The sequence below is a fragment of the Oncorhynchus mykiss genome, chromosome 7 (assembly GCF_013265735.2).
Source record: "Oncorhynchus mykiss isolate Arlee chromosome 7, USDA_OmykA_1.1, whole genome shotgun sequence".
Lineage (NCBI taxonomy): Eukaryota > Metazoa > Chordata > Actinopteri > Salmoniformes > Salmonidae > Oncorhynchus > Oncorhynchus mykiss.
In genome coordinates, this window is record NC_048571.1 from 70,354,997 (window position 1) to 70,375,551 (window position 20,555).

The 20,555-nt window shown below is 42.3% G+C and overlaps 1 protein-coding gene across 6 annotated transcripts in view; it reads left to right on the forward strand.

The window, feature by feature from the left end:
• The window catches only part of LOC110528364 (plasma membrane calcium-transporting ATPase 1), a 173,752-nt gene that overhangs the window by 44,777 nt on the left and 108,420 nt on the right, over positions 1–20,555 (forward strand). For 5 of the 6 annotated variants that reach the window (XM_021610377.2, XM_021610376.2, XM_036983968.1 and 2 more), the window contains exon 2: positions 5,062–5,572. In XM_021610377.2, coding sequence (XP_021466052.2) covers positions 5,377–5,572 — 196 coding nt within the window. In that variant the 5' untranslated portion in view covers positions 5,062–5,376. The remainder of the gene's footprint in view (positions 1–5,061; positions 5,573–20,555) is intronic. The other variant, XM_036983967.1, reaches the window with a different exon arrangement.

The window sequence follows — 20,555 nt, forward strand, 5'->3', positions numbered from 1 at the left end:
TCAGTAGTCTGGCAGTGTATTCTGATTAGAATGTAGTGATAATTACAGTGTAAGAGTGGTGAGTTAAGTGACAACAGGCCCAGTAGCAGAGCAGGGAGGAGAGGTGTGTGAAGTTAATCAAACACCCAGCCACGTTGTTAAAACAGAATGTCTTTAAAACACAGGGAAGGTACAGTATAAGGGCTAAAGGAGAGCTTTTACTGGTGTGGCCTTGTAGCCTTGTCCCTATGTAGTGTGTCTCTCCCAGCTATTTTAACACTCAGCAACAGGACTTTGGACCACAGGGTGTGGCACTGGCGTGTGTGTGTCTGTGTGCACTTGTTATGTGTGTGTGTGTGTGTGTGCGCAGAATGTGTGTGTTGCAGTATAACATGGAGTGTGTTTTCTGTCTCATGCAGAGAGTGTATTTCTGCCCTCTGCTCTGTTGTGTGTTTGTATGAATGAGGAAGTGGATTTAGTTGGCCACCTGCCTTGTATTTGTACTGCTCTCACTTCCTTCGCTCAGAGGGAATTCCTTAGCTAGTAGTAGATAGACACACTCAGCCTGTTCTCTGGCTATTCAATAATCTGCTCTCTCTCCCATATCCATCTACTTCTAGAAACTAAGGTATGATTTCCGCTCTCTCTCTCCCTACATTTCAATTTAAGGGTCTTTATTGGCATGGAAAACATATATGTTTACATTGCCAAAGCAAGTGAAATAGATAATAAACAAAAGTGAAATAAACAATACATGGACAGTACACTCACAAAAGTTCCAACATTTCAAATGTAATATGTACAGTGTTTACAGTGTATATACAGTGTTGTAATGATGTGCAAAATAGTTAAAGTACAAAAGGGAAAATAAATAAACATAAATATAGGTTATATTTACAATGGTGTTTGTTCTTTACTGGTTGCCCTTTTCTAGTGGCAACAGGTCACAAATATTGCTGCTGTGATGGCACACTGTGGTATTTCACCCAATAGATATGGGAGTTATCAAAATTGGATTTTTTTTTAATTATTTGTGGGTCTGTGTAATCTGAGGGAAATATGTCTCTAATATGGTCATACATTTGGCAGGAGGTTAGGAAGTACAGCTCAGTTTCCACCTCATTTTCTGGGCAGTGTGCACATAGCCTGTCTTCTCTTGAGAGCCAGGTCTGCCTTCGGTGGCATCTCTCAATAGCAAGGCTATGCTCACTGAGTCTGTACATAGTCAAAGATTTCCTTAATTTTGGGTCAGTCACAGTGGTCAGGTATTCTGCCACAGTACTCTCTGTTTAGGGTCTCTCTCGCTCTCGCGGTCTCTGTCTCTCTCCCCCTCCCTGTTCTCTACTTTCTCCTCTATTTTCCATCGCTGTGCCATAGGCTATAGTTTGGATGTATTTAATCAGGTCATGTTACTACTAGAACAATGAGTGTTCTTCAGGGAATCTAGTGCTCCATAAAAAGCAACCGTATAGTACTGCAGAACGTTTGACAAAGGAACACAGTCCGTCAGTAAACGCTCCGGTGCTTAGGCTCATTTCACTAATGAAATGACTATATTGGTAGATTAGCGTGCCAGTTGATTAGCTTGGCTTAATGAGCAGCTAGATCCTCGTCCATCGACACCAATAAACATTGCTTCTCCTCATAGAGATGTGTCACCGCACTGCGGTGGTGTTGGTGTTGTTGTTCTCTCCGGTGATGGATAAAGGATATTTCATGTGGTTTATAGAAACGTGACAGTGAGAAACAAGAGGAAGTCGATAAAAGTCATGTTTACAGCTGTCTTTCAGACTGCGTTTTCAAGCCAACATTACCTAAGTACTGTGGACAGGAAGAGGGATGGATGGATGGAGAGGGAGAGAGATGGATGGAGTGAAGGGTACAGAGGGAGAGGGTGAGAGCAATACACACAGAGAGAGAAATGGAAACATATAGAAGAAATGGAGATAGGCCAGTGACTAGGGGACATTGTATTGTACTTACTGTATGCTGTCTAAAAGCTCTGCTTGGACCCTTTGCTAATATTGGGAAGCCATTTAGTGGCCTCTAGGCGACTGCTGACATTTCCCAAGTCAATAGATTTAGTTTGGAAACAGTGCAGAGCATGCTCATGTGGCATTTACTCACTGTGACATTTACACACACGCGCACGCACACACACACTAGTTACATCAGGCTAATACATTTGTATACCAGATCAGCGATTCCTCTTTTGGCCAGAAGCATTGCTGACAATACCTCCATGGAAACTTTAGAGGCAAGGTTGCTTCCCCTCTGTGGAAACACACACACACACACACACACACACTTTACTGGAGAGCAGTATAGATGGGCATCACATGAGGTTGGTGGCATCTTAATTAGGGAGGACAGGCTCGTAGTAAAGGCTGGAGTGGAATCGGTGGAACGGTATCATACATCAACACATGGTTCCATTTGCTCCATTCTGGCCATTATTACGAAACGTCCTCCCATCAGCAGCCTCCTGTCTTGGGCATTCAGTTTGAGTGGTAAGCAGTATATAGATTGGGGTTGGTTCATTCTAAGTGAGGAGCGGTAAATTATCATGATGGTTGTTCTCTGACCAGCTGGTTCAGTGAAAGGCCTGAGGAGACTCTACTTTTCCAGGTCAGCTAGTCATGGTGGCTTGGCTACGCTGGCTCAGTTGTTGTCAGGAAGAGGTTAAATCAGTGTAAGTGGGCTAACTCTGGTGTTCTATGTTCCAGACAAGAGGATTTTAATCCAATCTAAGTGTTTTAATTTTATTTATTTTTTGTCATTTAGCAGACACTCTTATCCAGAACAATTTACAGGAGCAATTGCTTAAGGGCATATCGACAGATTTTTCACCTAGTCGGCTCTGAGATTCGAACCAGCAGCCTTTTGGTTACTGGCCCAACGTTCTTCACTGCTAGGCTACCATCACTGTACACTGCAACTAGATTATATATACAAAAGTATGTGGACACCCCATTAAATTGCTGTTGCTGACAGGTTTATAAAATTGAGCACACAGTCATGTAATCTCCATAGGCAAACTTTAGCAGTAGAATGGCCCGTACTGAAGAGCCCAGTGACTTTCAACGTGGCACTGTCATAGGGATGCCACCTTTCCAACAAGTCAGGTCATTACATTTCTGCCCTTCTAGATCTGCCCCAGTCAACTGTAAGTGATGTTATTGTGAAGTGGAAACATCTAGGAGCAACAATGGCTCAGCCGTGAAGTGGTAGGCCACACAAGCTCACAGAACGGGATTGCCGGGTACTGAAGTGCGTAGCGTTGCAATATTCACTGCTGAGTTCCAAACTGCATCTGGAAGCAATGTCAGCACAAGATCTGCTCGTCAAGAACTTCATGAAATGGGTTTCCATCGCCGAGCAGCCGCACACATCACCATGCGCAATGCCAAGCGTCGACTGGAGTGGTGTAAAGCTCGCCGCCATTGGAATCTGGAGCAGTGGAAACTCATTCTCTGGAGTGATAAATCACGCTTCAGTCCGATGGACAAATCTGGGTTTGGCAGATGCCTGGAGAACGCTACCTGCCCCAATGCATAGTGTCAACTGTAAAGTTTGGTGGAGGAGGAATAATGGTCTGGGACTGTTTTTCATGGTTCGGGCTAGGCCCCTTAGTCCCAGTGAAGAGTGATATTAACGCTACAGAATACAATGACATTGTACGCGATTCTGTGCATCCAACTTTGTGGCAACAGTTTGGGGAAGAACTTTTCCTGTTTCAGCATGACAATTCCCCCGTGCACAAAGCGAGGTCCATACAGAAATGTTATTTTGAGATTGGTGTGGAAGAACTTGACTGGCCTGCACAGAGCCCTGAACTCAACCCCATCAAAATACCTTTGGGATGAATTGGAACACTGACTTCGAACCAGGCCTAATCGCCCAACATCAGTGTTCGACCTCACTAATGCTCTTGCTGCTGGATTGAAGCAAGTCCCCGCAGCAATGTTCCAACATCTAGTGGAATGCTTTCCCAGAAGAGTGGAGGCTGTTATAGCAGCAAAGGGGGGACCAACTCTATATTCATGGAATGAGATGTTCAACAAGCAGGTGTCCACATACGCTTGGTCATGTAGTGTACATCTGCAACCCTGTCTATGTGACTAAATGCAAATCTAATGATACGCCACTTGCCTATACAAAATATCCGCTTCTGGATAATTATACAGTAGTAGTTGTGTGTGTGTGTGTGTGTGTGTGCGCGTATATATTCCCAGCCTGTGTGACAGAGAATGTGAATCCGGAGAGTCACACTCTGACACATCAGCTCTGATCACATAAGCACACATCAAAGGATGACCTCCATTTGTGGTGTTTAGTGTGTCACGGAGACCCACTAAACACCACAAGTGTGTGTGACAGACACACACACCGGCCCAGAGGAGTGGTCCAGAGCGCTATCTCACATTAGCATAGTGTCCTCTTGCCGACACACAGTGCTGTAATAAAACCTGCTATGTTAGACTCTAATACCTCCCATGCAATACCACCTATTATAGCTTCTCTCTACAGCTACACACCACTGATAACTTCTCTATACCCCCTGGATCCTGTTGTCCTAGAACCCGGTTGCTATGGTGATTCCCATGGTATCTTTATCCATATAGGGTAAAAGCAGTCACTTTGGGACAGGCAGTTGGATAGACTGACAGCCTGTTAATCCTACACAAACAAAAGGGCCGTGGGTGTCATGGGAGAGTCATATTATCTCAAATAATATATATGTCCTACTGTATGTCCTGAGACTTTGTTTAACGTCAATGCAAAGCATGGCTGTCCTCACATTCTTTTACAACAAAATCAGCCTTGTCTGACTTGAGATCTGTGCTTTTGTATTGTCTTTTATTGTTCGTTTTCTCCTCTTTTTTTCTTCTTTCCTGCCCTCCACAGAGAATAGTGACCTTGTTGTTCTAACAGGTCCTTCCCCAAACCAAACATCAATTACTTAAATGATGCTCTCATCAGTGTCCCCTCACATTTATTTGAAAACAATGGTCATTTCATTTTAAGACTTTTGCAATGTTTAAAAAAACAACTATGTTTTCTTGTCTCTATCTCCTGCAGTTTCGTGCAACAGAAGAAGTGGTCAACGGATCATGTCTCCACTGTTACGTGGAAACTAATGCACTACCGGGTCCAGAAACCCGTCCTCTGACCCCACACACTACTTCTACATTACCCACGATTCCTGTCTGCAAAAAAAGTAAGGACTTAGGTGTTGAAGCCCTTAGGTGACTTGGACTTCCTTGTTGTACTATTGAGCTATTTCAGCACCACTAACCAGTTCATAGTTTACAACAGTGGTCTTAGAGGGACTGTAGAGGCACTGAGAGACAGTCATAGAGTAAAGAGAGAAAAACAAAGAACAACGAAAACAAAATGGCCAACAACACGGCGGACCACCCTCCGGGGAACTCTGTTGCCGATGGCAACCAAGAAGGGGACTTTGGCATCACGGTGATGGATCTCCGGGACCTAATGGAGCTGAGGAGCGGAGAGGCCGTCACCAAGATAGCCGACTCCTACGGAGACGTGCAAGGGCTCTGCCGCAGGCTCAAGACATCACCCATCGAGGGTAAGAGACGCTATACACACACAGACACACACAAACACTGCGGTATCACCACCATTAACCCTGCTGAGCGTTCAACATGATTATGTCATCGTATAGCTGACCCCTATTGGGCCAGAGTTAGCCTGCTGGTTGTGGGTTGTGCAAAACAGTAGATTCCCAGGGCTAAACCACTCTGACAAGACATGGCTGATTGAATCAGTGTGAGCAGCAGAGACATTCAGCCAGAGGGTGAAGGGTTAATTATGGGGGTTAAGTGATGCTGTGTGTCTCTTTCTGTAGGAGGAGAGACCCCTGACCGCACAGCAACTTAACTATCAGGGGCGTCTCATAGTGGTAACTGATTTTAGGACCAGTTATGCCTTTTAGATCACAATGAATAAGACTACATGGACAGGGGAGACCTGATCCTAGATCAGCACTCATATTCTGAGATGCTTGTTTAATATGGCCCCAGATACTGTACGATACAGGCTGAAGTCCACTACGTTACCAAAAGTATGTGGACGCCTGCTCATTGAAAATCTCATTCCAAAATCATGGGAATTAACATGGAGTCCCCAGGCTATAACAGCCTCCACTTTTCTGGGAAGAGATGTTGGAACATTGCTGCGGGAACATGCTTCCATTCAGCCACGAGCATTAGGGAGGTCGGGCGCGGATATTGGGTGATTAGACCTGGCTCGCAATCAGCATTCAAATCAAATTTTATTTGTCACATACACAGATGTTAATGCAAGTGTAGCAAAATGCTTGTGCTGCTAGTTCTGACAATGCAGTAATAACCAACGAGTAATCTAACCTAACAATTCCACAACTACTACCTTATACACACACAAGTGTAAAGGGATAAAGAATATGTACATAAAGATATATGAATGAGTGATGGTACAGAACGGCATAGGCAAGATGCAGTAGATGGTATCGAGTACAGTATATACATATGAGATGAGTAATGTAGGGTATGTAAACAAAGTGGCATAGTTTAAAGTAGCTAGTGATGCATTTATTACATAAAGATGCAGTAGATGATATAGAGTACAGTATATACATATACATATGAGATGAGTAATGTAGGGTATGTAAACATTATAATAAGTGGCATTGTTTAAAGTTGCTAGTGAAACATTTTTTACATACATTTCCATACATTTCCATTATTAAAGTGGCTGGAGTTGAGTCAGTATGTTGGCAGCAGCCACTCAATGTTAGTGGTGGCTGTTTAACAGTTTGATGGCCTTGAGATAGAAGCTGTTTTTCAGTCTCTCGGTCCCTGCTACAGGATGCTCTCGATTGTGCATCATTAGAAGTTTGTGAGTGCTTTTGGTGACAAGCCGAATTTCTTCAGCCTCCTGGGGTTGAAGAGGCGCTGCTGCGCCTTCTTCACAACGCTGTCTGTGTGGGTGGACCAACTCAGTTTGTCCGTGATGTGTATGCCGAGGAACTTAAAACGTACTACCCTCTCCACTACTGTCCCGTCGATGTGGATAGGGGGATAGGGGGGTGCTCCCTCTGCTGTTTCCTGAAGTCCACAATCATCTCCTTTTCAAATCATCCGAAAGGTGTTTGAAGGGGTTGAGGCTCGGGTTCTCTACCAGCCAGTCAAGTTCTTCCACACTGATCTCAACAAACCATTTCTGTATGGATCTTGCTTTGTGCACGGGGGCATTGTCTTGCTGAAACAGGAAAGGGCCTTCCTCAAACTGTTGCCACAAAGTTGGAAGCATAGAATCATCTAGAATGTCATTGTATTCTATAGCGTTAATATTTCCCTTCACTGGAACTAAGGGGCCTAGCCCGAACCATGCAAAACAGCCCCAGACAATTATTCCGCCTCCACCAAACTTTACTGTTGGCACTATGCATTGAGGCAGGTAGCGTTCTCCTGGTATCCGCCAAACCCAGATGGTGAAGTTGATTCATCACTCCAGAGAACGCGTTTCCACTGCTCCGGAGTCCAATAGCGGGGGGGTAGGGGGGTTATAGGGGGGTTATTGTAATCCTTGCTAGATGCGGGAGCAGTATAGTTTTTTGACTTGAATGTAGTGGCATCCTTTCCTCTTTACCATAGCCACTGCCCAAGCCTGAAGCGAGTTTGTTTCGTACGCATACAGATATGTCATATTATGTATTTTCCATATCAAGTAATCTATGCTTTAACTTGATTGGAGAATCATTTTTGTGTTCGATATAAGAAGAATAAACATTTTTTTTGCACCCTGTCCCTGGATCTCATTAAATGTTTGGTCGTTAGGAAACCTTGAGTGTGGACTGTATGCGTACGAAACAAACCCGCTTCAGGCTTGGGCAGTGGCTATGGTAAAGAGGAAAGGAAGCCACTACATACGCTTTAGCACTCTGTGGTCTCGTTCTGTGATCTTGTGTGGCCTACCACTTCGCGGCTGAGCCATTGTTGCTCCTAGACGTTTCCACTTCACAATAACAGCACTTACAGTTGACTGGGGCAGCTCTAGCAGGGCAGAAATTTGACGAACTGACTTGTTGGAAAGGTGGCATCCTATGACGGTGCCACGTTGAAAGTACGGGCCATTCTACTGCCAATGTTTGTTTATGGAGATTTCATGGTTGTGTGCTCGATTTTATACACCTTTCAGTAACTGGTGTGGCTGAAATAGCCTAAAACTAATTTGAAGACGTGTCCACAGACTTTTGTATATATAGTGTATATAATATACAGTTGAAGTAGGAAGTTTACATACACTTAGGTTTCAAGTCATTAAAACTCGGTTTTCAACCACTCCACAAATTTTTTAACAAACTGTACTTTTTGCAAGTTGGTTAGGACATCTACTTTATGCATGACACAAGTAATATTTCCAACAATTGTTTATAGACAGATTAGTTCACTTATAATTCACTGAATCACAATTCCAATGGGTCAGAAGTTTACATAAACTAAGTTGACTGTGCCTTTACACAGTTCGGAAAATTCCAGAAAATGATGTCATGGTTTAGAAGCTTCTGATAGGCTAATTGACATAATTTGAGTCAATTGGAGGTGTACCTGTGGATGTATTTCAAGGCCTACCTTCAAATTCAGTGCCTCTTTGCTTGACATCAATGAAAAATGTAAAGAAATCAGCCAAATGGTCCTTTTGTTCGATTAATTCCGTCGATATATATCCAAAATGTCCATTTATTTGGCGCGTTTGATCCAGAAAAACACCGGTTCCAACTTGCGCAACGTAACTACAAAATATCTCAAAAGTTACCTGTAAACTTTGCAAGAAGGTCCCTTAGAAATCTGGATTCCCAATGAAAACCCATGAGTTCAGTGTATCTGTGAGAAGAGCCTAAAAGATTGAAAAAAAGATGCAGAGATGCAGAACTCCCCAAGGAGTATAAGAGATAAGAGACTAGTCAGACATTCCACTATACATCAAATTGGGGAGTGGACATTTACTGCTAAGCTTTTACATAACACTGAAACTCTATGTTTGTGTAGCTGTGGATGCATGGGCTTGGTCTCATGATAATCATGTAGGCAGTGACATCACTAAGGCTGGACTTCGGGTTTAATAAAATAACTTGGACCCTTGACTATTTTGCAGAACTTACTCAGAAACATGCGTTATGTTCCTGTTGTCAACTTCTGTTTGCAATTGCATTAATAAAGGTTTTTGAGAGATTTAATTAAAGATATTGTCATAATGCTAATTTCACCAATGAGCCAAAGATTGACAAGGAACAAGGAAACAAACCCCAACAGCAGAACTGAAAAAGTGTGTTTGAGCAAGTAGGCCTACAAACCTGACTCAGTTACACCAGCTCTGTTAGAAGGAAGGGGCCAAAATTCACCCAATTTATTGTGGGAAGCTTGTGGAAGGCTACCCAAAACGTTTGAACAAAGTTCAACAATTTAAAGGCAATGCTACCACATTCTAATTGAGTGTGTGTAAACTTCTGACCCACTGCGAATGTGAGGAAAGAAATAAAAGCTGAAGTAAATCATTCTCTCTACTATTATTCTGACATTTCACATTCTTAACTTCTTGGTGACTGGGGGCAGGATTGAGTATCTTGGATGAATAAGGTGCCCAGAGTAAACTGCCTGCTACTCAGCCATAAAATCTAGAATATGCATATCATTATTATATTTGGATGGAAAACACTATGAAGTTTCTAAAACTGTTTGAATGATGTCTGTGAGTATAACAGAACTCATATGGCAGGCGAAAACCTGAGAAGAAATCCAACCAGGAAGTGGGAAATCTGAGGTTGGTCGTTTTTCAACTCATTCCCGATTGAAGATACAGTGGGATATTGGTCATATTTCAATTCCTAAGGATTCCACTAGATGTCAACCGTCTTTAGGAACTTGTTTGAGGCTTCTACTGTAAAATCGCTATGTTTTGGAACTACTGAACATAACACAGCAATGTAAAATAAGGTTTTTGGATATACATAGGCACTTTATCGAACAAAACATACATGTATTGTGTTACATGAAGTTCTATGAGTGTCATCTGATGAAGATCATCGAAGGTTAGTGATGAATTTTATCTATATTTCTGCTTTTTGTGACTCCTTTCTTTGGCTGGAAAAATGGCTGTGTTTTTCTGTGACTTGGTGGTGACCTAACACAATCGTTTGTGGTGCTTTCGCCGTAAAGCCTTTTTGAAACCAGACACTGTGGCTGGATTAACGAGAATTTTATCTCTAAAATTGTGTAAAATACTTGTATGCTTGAGGAATTTTAATTATGAGATTTTTGTTGTTTTGAATTTGACGCCCTGCACTTTCACTGGCTGTTTGCGGGGTGGGACGCTACCGTCCTTAAAATAAAGTGGTGATCCTAACTGACCTAAGACAGATAATTTTTACTAGGATTAAATGTCAGGAATTGTGAAAAACTGAGTTTAAATGTATTTGGCTAAGGTGTATGTAAACTTCCGACTTCAACTGTAGGCTAGTATGGACAGTGCAAGTTCAATGACCTGGTAATGCTATCCATTTAAACCAATACAGTATCTATTTCACTATACAGGCACTCCCCACTCTCAAGCAATCCTTTAGATAGTGATCTACTCCCTACTGCTAATGAGTTTGACACTGTTTACTAACCAGGCCTTCAAACCATCCCTTGAGATTATCTTTCATCATCAACAACTCTGGGCCACGCACTCTGATTATCATCAGCACTTTTACTATGGAATCACATGCACAGACACACGCACACACACAAGATTGGAATCACTCACCGAAGATTAATCACATGATATCTAAGAATTCATGGACAACACGTTGAGAGTAGAAAATGTCCACTGCTCTCTCGCTCTCTCTCTCTTTCTCTTTGTAGAAGGCCGCTCTCCTTGCTTCTGCGGTTCATTCCAGGATTGAAATTAGTTCCACACCGTAGCCCTAATGACTTCATAGATCATTGCTCTATTCCATTTAGTAATCAAGGGACAGCTGTAGCACTTTCCTCCGCTCAAGAAATGACTCTTTTTAATGAAGGAAGCGTAATTATGTTTTTAGTGGACAGAAGGGTGGGTAGAGAAAAAAAATTATAATATTGAAGTAAGGAGTGAATACACTCCTTTTTTACATGCTCAAACACATAACGAGAAGCTGGTTAATTTCAGTGGACAATAAGAGCTTTTCTGACAATTGTTTTGGAAGTAAATGGGCCTCTTAAGCCTGGCTTCTATCTCATATGCCTGTTTTGTCGTTTGAGTGAAATAGCTGTTGTGGAATTTGAACTTGTCATAATGTTCCTATTTAGGGGGTGCATTCACTTTTTCTTTCACCAGACAACAATGGGCCGCTCAAATGACTTGTCTTGGAAACTGATTTGTTCTCTAGCTCATTCTGTTTCCCTCGCAGACAAAGTTCTACTCAAGTAATTTGTAATACTTGCTGCGTGAGTAAGTATTCCATCCTCCAATGGTTTCTCTGGTAATGACATCACTCTCTGGCCAGTGCATATTACAGGTTAAAGCTTTATCAACCTGTACTTCTTCTGTACCCAATATTGTAGCAGAACACTTCCTTATTTTAAATGGTTGGCTAAATATCTAACATAAATGATTTACACAGATACAGTAGTGAGTAATCTATGTAAGCTCTCAAGATCAGGCTGGCTTGCAAGGTTACCGTAGTAGTGTACTATATAGGTTACCATAGTAGTGTACTATATAGTGAAATAAGGTGCCATTTGGGATACAGACAATGTTTTTCAGGCAGAACATGTGAATGCTTATGCAGTAGCACACTGATGCAGTAGAGTCATCATATCAGCCAGGAGAAATGTGGTTGTTCATTTCCTAGAGCTACATCCAGTTATTTTGTCTATGGTTCATTACTCTGTGGTGCAGGCTCTTAGTGGTGCGTTAGTGAGGAGGGAATATGAGTATTAACCTCCACCTTAACAACACTTTACCACCCCCGTTAACATTAACCCACACCAGAACTACTATACAGAAAGGAGATGCACTACACACAGAGAGAGATACACACACACACAATAATTTTCTTACAACCAGCAGCTAATGATACACAATCACTCTCTCAGCATTGCCATAAATTGTAGTTCCATCTGACTGCTCTGCTATGTTCCAGCGTTGTGCTGTTTGCATCAGAGACACTTTTGCTAATGTTTACTGATTAATCAGTCTGCTGCTGGGCCTGCCTGCCTGTCTGCCTGCCTGTCTGTCTGCCTGGCTGCTTCTAGAGGGCAAACACTGATTGTCCTTTCTTATTTTTGGAAAACACAAAGCATTACTTCTGCAGCTGCTGTTTTGCAGTCCCACCTACAGTAGGTCTATGAAATAGGAATAGCAAAATCAAATCACATGTTATATATTATTTAGCAGATGTTATTGCGGATGCAACAAAATGCTTATGTTCCTAGCTTCAAAAGTTCAGTAATACACAACAATACACGCAAATCTAAAAAGTAAAAGAATGGAATTTAGAAGTATATAAATATTAGGAGGAGCAATGTCGGAGTCCAGAGTGTGTGTGTGTGTGTGTGTGTGTGTGTGTGTGTGTGTGTGTGCTATATGGACAGTATGTAGATGGGATATTATGGACAGTATGTGGATAGAATATATTGTATATCTGTAGAATACTTAGGATAGAATAGTATATATACAGAAATAGTTGAATAGGATGGCATTACTAGAATACAGTTTATACAGTACCAGTCAAAGGTTTGGAGACACCTACACATTCAAGGGTTTTTCTTTATTTTTACTATTTTCTACATTGTAGAATAATAGTGAAGACATCAAAACGATGAAATAACACATATGGAATCATGTAGTAAACAACAAAGTGTTAAGCCAATTTTACATTCTTCAAAGTAGCCTCCCTTTGCCTTGATGACAGTTTGCACACTCTTGGCATTCTCTCAACCAGCTTCATGACGTAGTCACCTGGAATGCATTTCAATGAACATGTGTGCCATGTTAATTCGTGGAATTTCTTTCTTTCCTTAATGCATTTGAGCCAATCCGTTGTGTTGTGACAAGAAGAAGAGACTTGCTTGGGCCAAGAAACACGAGCAATGGACATTAGACCGGTGGAAATCTGTACTTTCGTCTGAGTCAAAATCTAAGATTTTTGGTTCCAACCGCCGTGTCTTTTTGAGACGCAGAGTAGGTGAACAGATGATCTCCGGATGTGTGGTTCTCACCGTGAAGCATGGAGGAGGAGGCATGATGGTGTGGGGGTCCTTTGCTGGTGACATTGTCAGTGATTTATTTAGAATTCAAGCCACACTTAACTATCATGGCTACCACAGCATTCTGCAGCATTATGCCATCCCACCTGGTTTGCGTTTAGTGGGACTATCATTTGTTTTTCAACAGGACAATGACCCAACACACCTCCAGGCTGTGTAAGGGCTATTTGACCAAGAAAGAGAGTGATGGAGTGCTGCATCAGATGACCTGGCCTCCACATTCACCCGACCTCAACCTAATCGAGATGGTTTGGGATGAGTTGGACTGCAGAGTGAAGGAAAAGCAGCCAACAAGTGCTCAGCAGATGTGGGAACTCCTTCAAGACTGTTGGAAAAGCATTCTGAGTGAAGCTGGTTGAGAGAATGTGTGCAAAGTTGTCAGCAAGGCAAAGGGTGGCTACTTTGAAGAATCTCATATGTTTTGATTTGTTTAACACTTTTTTTGTTGTTTACTACTGTACATGATTCCATATGTGTTTTTTCATAGATTTGATGTCCTCACTATTATTCTACAATGTAGAAAAGTGATGGTGAGGAAAGTGATGGCTAGTGATGGTTATTTAACAGTCTGATAGCCTTGAGATGGAAGCTGTTTTTCATTCTCTCTGTCCCAACTTTAATGCACCTGTACAGACCTCGCCTTCTGGATGATAGTGGGGTGAACAGGTCATTGCTCGGGTGCTGTATGTGTCCTGGAGGGCAGACAGTGCGCCCCCGGTGATGCATTGGGCAGAATGCACCCTCAGGAGAGCCCTGCGGTTGCGGGAGGTGCAGTTCCTCCACCAGGGTATCGAGCATAGGCACTCTATAACAACTTACGTAGGAAATTAGAACATTACACATTATTTTCAGCAAAAGGGAGAAATTTACGACAATCCTGCAAAGTAAAGAAACAACTGGAAGATATTATTACCTAGGAGATTAGCCTGGTTGAATGTGCGTGAACACAGCTTAGTTCTCCTGTGGAGGCTGAACGGAGTGACATATATGTGACAGTCAGAGGAGCGAGTCATTGCTGTGCCTCGAGCCAACAAACGGGTCAGCCTCATTGGCCCAGGATTTCCCTGTTCAGTGGGTGTGGTCGAATGAAGCAGCTGCTCAGCCATGCTGCCAGCCCATATGGCAGGAACAGAGCCGGGTTAGAGCAATGCAATAGACTGCCTTTAAGACGATACACAAAGCAGGAAAACCAGAAGGGTGTGACCTCATGTATTTTTGAGTGCAGTAGGGGTGAGATTTACTGAGAATAAATTAGGATTTGACTAGGCTTAGTTTGACGTTCTTAGTCTGATGTTAAAGACCAATGATACTTAATCAAGACTGATTATGTTAGTCTACTCTACTGTAAGTTTTTCTGACATGAACTGGGGTTTATCCACTGTTACCTCTTGAGGGATGAATAACGTGTTATTGAGCGAAATGGAGTTCAGTTCTGGAGAGTGTTGCTGAAAGGCGATGGAGTATAGGAGATTAGTTGTTTTGGGTTGTTTTTAAGTAGATCACTCATTGTGACACTGGACAGGTACATTGGATAAGGGGGCATAATTAGGCTAGATTAGTGTGTGTGTGTCAGAGTAAATATATCTGATCTCTAGGCTACTCTAAATAAATGTGGAATGGACAGACCACATGATAGACCATCACTGCATTATCCCTCTGCTGCAGACAGCCAAATCAAATTGTATTTGTCACATGCACTGAATACAACAGGTGTAGACCTTACCGTGAAATGCTTACCTACAAGCCCTTAACCAACAATGCAGTTCACAAAATTTAATTAAGAAAATATTTACTAAATAAACTAAAGTAAAATATAAAATAAAAAGTAACACAATAAAATAACAATACTGAGGCTATACACAGGGGGTTCTGGTACCAAGGCAATGTGCGGGGATAGTTAGTTGGGTAATTTGTACATGTAGGTAGAGGTAAAGAGACTATGCATAGATAATAAAAAGTGAGTAGCAGCAGTGTAAAATCAAAGGGGGTTGGGTGTCAATGTAAATAGTCCATCTTAGTTAGGTTGGCGATATATTCTGGTATAATGGACAAATAAAACAAGCACACTGTTATTTTTCTGCAGACACCTGTATAGTGCATTTGTTCAACACTTTGGGCTAGACCTAGGACGATAAACCAAAAAGGATCTTCTACTGATCACTTATCACAGGCATTTTGCTGATATCGTTCATTATGATCAGTAGCCATATTCTTGAGAAATGTGAAGTTTGCAATGAAATACGACTGCTGATATGGGTATTTGTTAAAAGGACAATTGATGGCTACAACCATCACAAAATAAATAGTAGTTTCAAGGATTATTAATACATTTTTTATGTGGTGCATATAGTTCTAAACTTATCGTTCTGTTTATCATTGTCACGTCAATTCAGCCAATATATCGCAATATGGATTTTGTCCATATCGCCCAGCTTTTCTTTGGGCTCTATTTAAATGTGTCTTTCCACAGTTCCTTGGAGCCTATCTTGTTGCCTCCACCTTATAGGATGAGACTGTCCAAAGTCCAATGTGTTTTCAGAATGAAGCAAAGAGAAAGGATGTGAGGAATTTATGAAAGATTCATGGAAAAATAGTCTTCATTCAACACTTTGCACACATGGCAAAGGCATTTCAGAGAATTCTACGATGGAGTCAATAGATTTAATTGACTTCAGAAGTAGGCTTATGTTGCAACGTCGTTTGTGAATGAATGCATCGTTTTGACTCTTTCAAGGTCTTAGTTTGGGGAAATACAGTTTAACCTAGTACAAACCAGTGTGTGCTCTGTGTTAACTGTGGATCATTTAATTGGTAAGACTGGGCTCTGTGATTACCAACTCTGTGCTGGGTCGACCAGCAGATGGCACCGACAGAGATGGTTGCCTTGCTTCAGGTCCTTAGAAAACTATGCAGTTATTTGTTTTTTTTATGCATTATTTCTTACATTGTTAGCCCAGAAAATCTCAAGTGTTATTACATACAGCCGGGAATAACTATTGGATATAAAAGCAATGTCAACTTACCAACATTACGACCAGGAATACGTCTTTCCCGAAGCGGATTCTTTGTTCGGACCTCCACCCTGGACATGCGATCTTATCCCAGGGGCCGACCCAAAACAACGAGGTCGCCACAGGAGAGGCAGATGGAGCGGTCTAATGGTCAGACTCAGAAGGTGAGCACACCATGATGCCTTATGATTAACGACTCATGGTGTAATCACAACAACATGCAGGATCTCATGTCCTTTTGTTCACCTGACCTAGAATTCCTTACTACCAATTGCCAACCGCGTTATCTTCCAAGAGAATTATCTTCGATTATAGTCACAATACCTCGTCGGCCCTGTAAACTGCAAACCATACATCCTGCTGCACTTATTGTAGCTGGGGAGTTTAACCTGTTGCGACGACCAAACCCGGATCCGGGATTCTATTTATAGACCTAAGCTCATTACCATAACGCAACGTTAACTATTCATGAAAATCGCAAATGAAATGAAATAAATATGCTATCTCTCAAGCTTAGCCTTTTGTTAACAACACTGTCATCTCAGATTTTCAAAATATGCTTTTCAACCATAGGAAAACAATCATTTGTGTAACAGTAGCTAGCTAGCGTAGCATTTAGCGTTAGCGTTAGCATTTAGCAGGCAACTATCACAAAAACAAGTAAAGCCTTCAAATAAAATAACTTACCTTTGAAGAACTTCTGATGTTTTCAATGAGGAGACTCTCAGTTAGATAGCAGATAACGAAAATAGTTAGATAACGAAAATTCAGCCCTCAAAACGCAAACTTTTTTCCAAATTAACTCCATAATATCGACTGAAACATGGCAAACGTGGTTTAGAATCAATCCTCAAGGTGTTTTTCCACATATCTCTTCGATGATATATCCTTCGTGGAAGCCTGGGTTCTCCTTGCTCTCAAATGGAAAAATAATTCAGAGCTTCAGAGATTCTGCTCATTTCCTGGTTGACGTATCATCTTGGTTTCGCCTGTAGAATGAGTTCTGGGGCACTTACAGACAATATCTTTGCAGATTCTGAAACTTCAGAGTGTTTTCTTTCCAAAACGGTCAATAATATGCATAGTCGAGCATCTTTTCGTGACAAAATATTGCGCTTAAAACGGGAACGTTTTTTATCCAAAAATGAAATAGCGCCCCTAGAGATCCAAGAGGTTAACAAAGCTAACCTAAGATCAATACTCCCTAAATGCTATCAGCATATCGAATGCGTGACACGAGCTGGCATATTTCTGGATCATTGCTACTCGAACTTCCGCGATGCATACAAAGCCCTCCCGCGCCCTGCCTTCAGCAAATCTGACCATGAATACATTTTTTTGCTCTCAGCCTATAGACATAAACTAAAACAGGAAACGCCCGTGCTCAGGTCAATACAACCCTGGTCTGACCAATCGGACTCCATGCTTCAAGATAAGAGACAATACTGTGCAGCTGTATTCATCGACCTGGCCAAGGCTTTCGACTCTGTCAATCACCACATTCTTATCGGTAGACTCAACAGCCTTGGTTTCTCACCTCGCCTGGTTCACCAACTACTTCTCAGACAGAGTTGAGTGTGTCAAATCGGAGGGCCTGTTGACCGGACCTCTGGCAATCTCTATGGGGGTGCCACAAGATTCAATTCTCGGGCCGACTCTTTTCTCTGTGTACATAAATGATGTCGCTCCTGCTGCTGGTGATTCTCTGATCCACCTCTGCGCAGACGACACCATTCTGTATACTTCTGTATACAGAATACCATTCAGTATTCTGTATACTTTAAAACTAAATGCATGCTCTTCAACCGATCGCTGCCCGCCTGTCCAGCATCACTACTCTTGACGGTTCTGACTTAGAATATGTGGACAACTACAAATACCTAGGTGTCTGGTTAGACTGTAAACTCTCCTTCGACTCACATTAAGCATCTCCAATCCAAAATTAAATTTAAAATCGGCTTCCTATTTCGCAACAAAGCATCCTTCAGTCATGCTGCCAATAATACCCTCGTAAAATTGACCATCCTACCGATCCTTGACTTCGGCAATGTCATTTACAAAATAGCCTCCATCACTGCAAATTGGATGCAGTCTGTCACAGTGCCATCCGTTTTGTCACCAAAGCCCCAGAAACTATCCACCACTGCGACCTGTATGCTCTCGTCGGCTGGCCCTCGCTTCATATTCGTCGCCAAACCCACTGGCTCCAGGTCATCTATAAGTCTTTGCTAGGTAAAGCCCCACCTTATCTCAGCTCACTGGTCACCATAGCAGCACCCATCCGTAGCACGCACTCCAGCAGGTATATTTCACTAGTCACCCCCAAAGCCAATTCCTCCTTTGTCCACATTTCCTTCCATGTTCTCTGCTGCCAATGACTGGAACGAACTGCAAAAATCACTGAAGCTGGAGACTCATATCTCCCTCACTAGCTTTAAGCACCAGCTGTCAGAGCAGCTCACAGACACTGTAGCTGTACATAACCCATCTGTAAATAGCCCATCCAACTACCTCATTCCCATACTGTTATTTATTTAATTTATTTTGGTCCTTTGCACCCCAGTATCTCTACTTGCATACTCATCTTCTGCACATCTATCACTCCAGTGATAATATTGTAATTATTTCGCCACTTTTGCCTATTTATTGCCTTACCTCCCTTATCCTACCTCATTTTCACACACTGTATATATACTTTTTATTTTGTACAATTGAGTGTATGTTTGTTTATTCCATGTGTAACTCTGTGTTATTGTTTGTGTCGCACTGCTTTGCTTTATCTTGGCCAGGTCGCAGTTGTAAATGAGAACTTGTTCTCAACTAGCCTACCTGGTTAAATAATGGTGAAATAAATAAAAATATATTTTTTAAATTGCTTCAATCACATGGACTGGGATATGTTCCCGGATAGCCTCAGACAACAACGTAGATGTAAACGCTGACTCGGTGAGCAAGTTTATTAGCAAGTACATTGAAGATGTCATACCCGCTTTGACTATTAAAACCTTCCCTAACCAGAAACCGTGGATTAATGGCAGCATTCGCGCAAAACTGAAAGCGTGAACCACCGCTTTCAATCATGGCAAGGCGACCGGAAACATGACCGAATACAAGCAGTGCAGCTATTCCCTCCGCAAGGCAATCAAACAAACAAAGCGTCAGTACAGAGACAAAGTAGAGTCACAATTCAATGGCTCAAACACGAGACAAATGTGGCAGGGTCTACGGTCAATCACGGACTACAAATGGAAAACCAGCCCTGTCGCAGAAATCAACGTTTTCCTCCCAGACAAATTAAACAACTTCTTTGCTCGCTTTGAGGACAATACAGTGCCACTGACACTGCCCGCTACCAAAGCCTGTGGGCTCTCCTTCTCCATGGCCAACGTGAGAAAAACATTTAAACGTGTTAACCCTCGCTAGGCTGCCGGCCCAGACGGCATCCCCAGCCGAGTCCTCAGAGCATGCGCAGACCAGCTGGCTGGTGTGTTTACGGACATATTCAACCAATTCCAATCTGTTGTCCCCACATGCTTCAAGATGGCCACCATTGTTCCAGTTCCCAAGAAAGATAAGGTAACTGAACTAAATGACTGTCACCCCATTGCGCTCACTTATGTCATCATGAAGTGCTTTGAGAGACTAGTAAAGGATCATATCACCTCCACCCTACCTGATACCCTAGACCCACTCCAATTTGCTTACTGCCCCATTAGGTCCACTGACGATGCAATCGCCATCACACTGCACACTGCCCAATCCCATCTGGACAAGAGGAATACCTATGTTAAGATTGCTGTTCATTGACTACAGCTCAACATTTAACACCATATTACCCTCCAAACTCGTCATTAAGCTCGAGACCCTGGTTCTCGAGCCCACACTGTGCAACTGGGTCCTGGACTTTCTGACGGGCAGCACCCAGGTGGTTAAGGTAGGAAACAACATCTCCATCCCGCTAATCCTCAAAAATGGGGCCCCACAAGGGTGTGTTCTCAGCCCTCTCCTGTACTCCCTGTTCACCTATGACTGCGTAGCCATTCATGCTTCCAACTCAATCATCAAGTTTGCAGATGACACTACAGTGGTAGGCCTGATTACCAACAACGATGAGACAACCTACAGGGAGGAGGTGAAGGCCCCCCGTACACTACACTAAGTTAACTGTGCCTTTAAGCAGCTTGGAAATTATGTCATAGGTTAGCATATTTAACATGCTGATAGAATTTTGGTAAAACTGATTTAAGTTTCCCTGCCTTAATGTCCC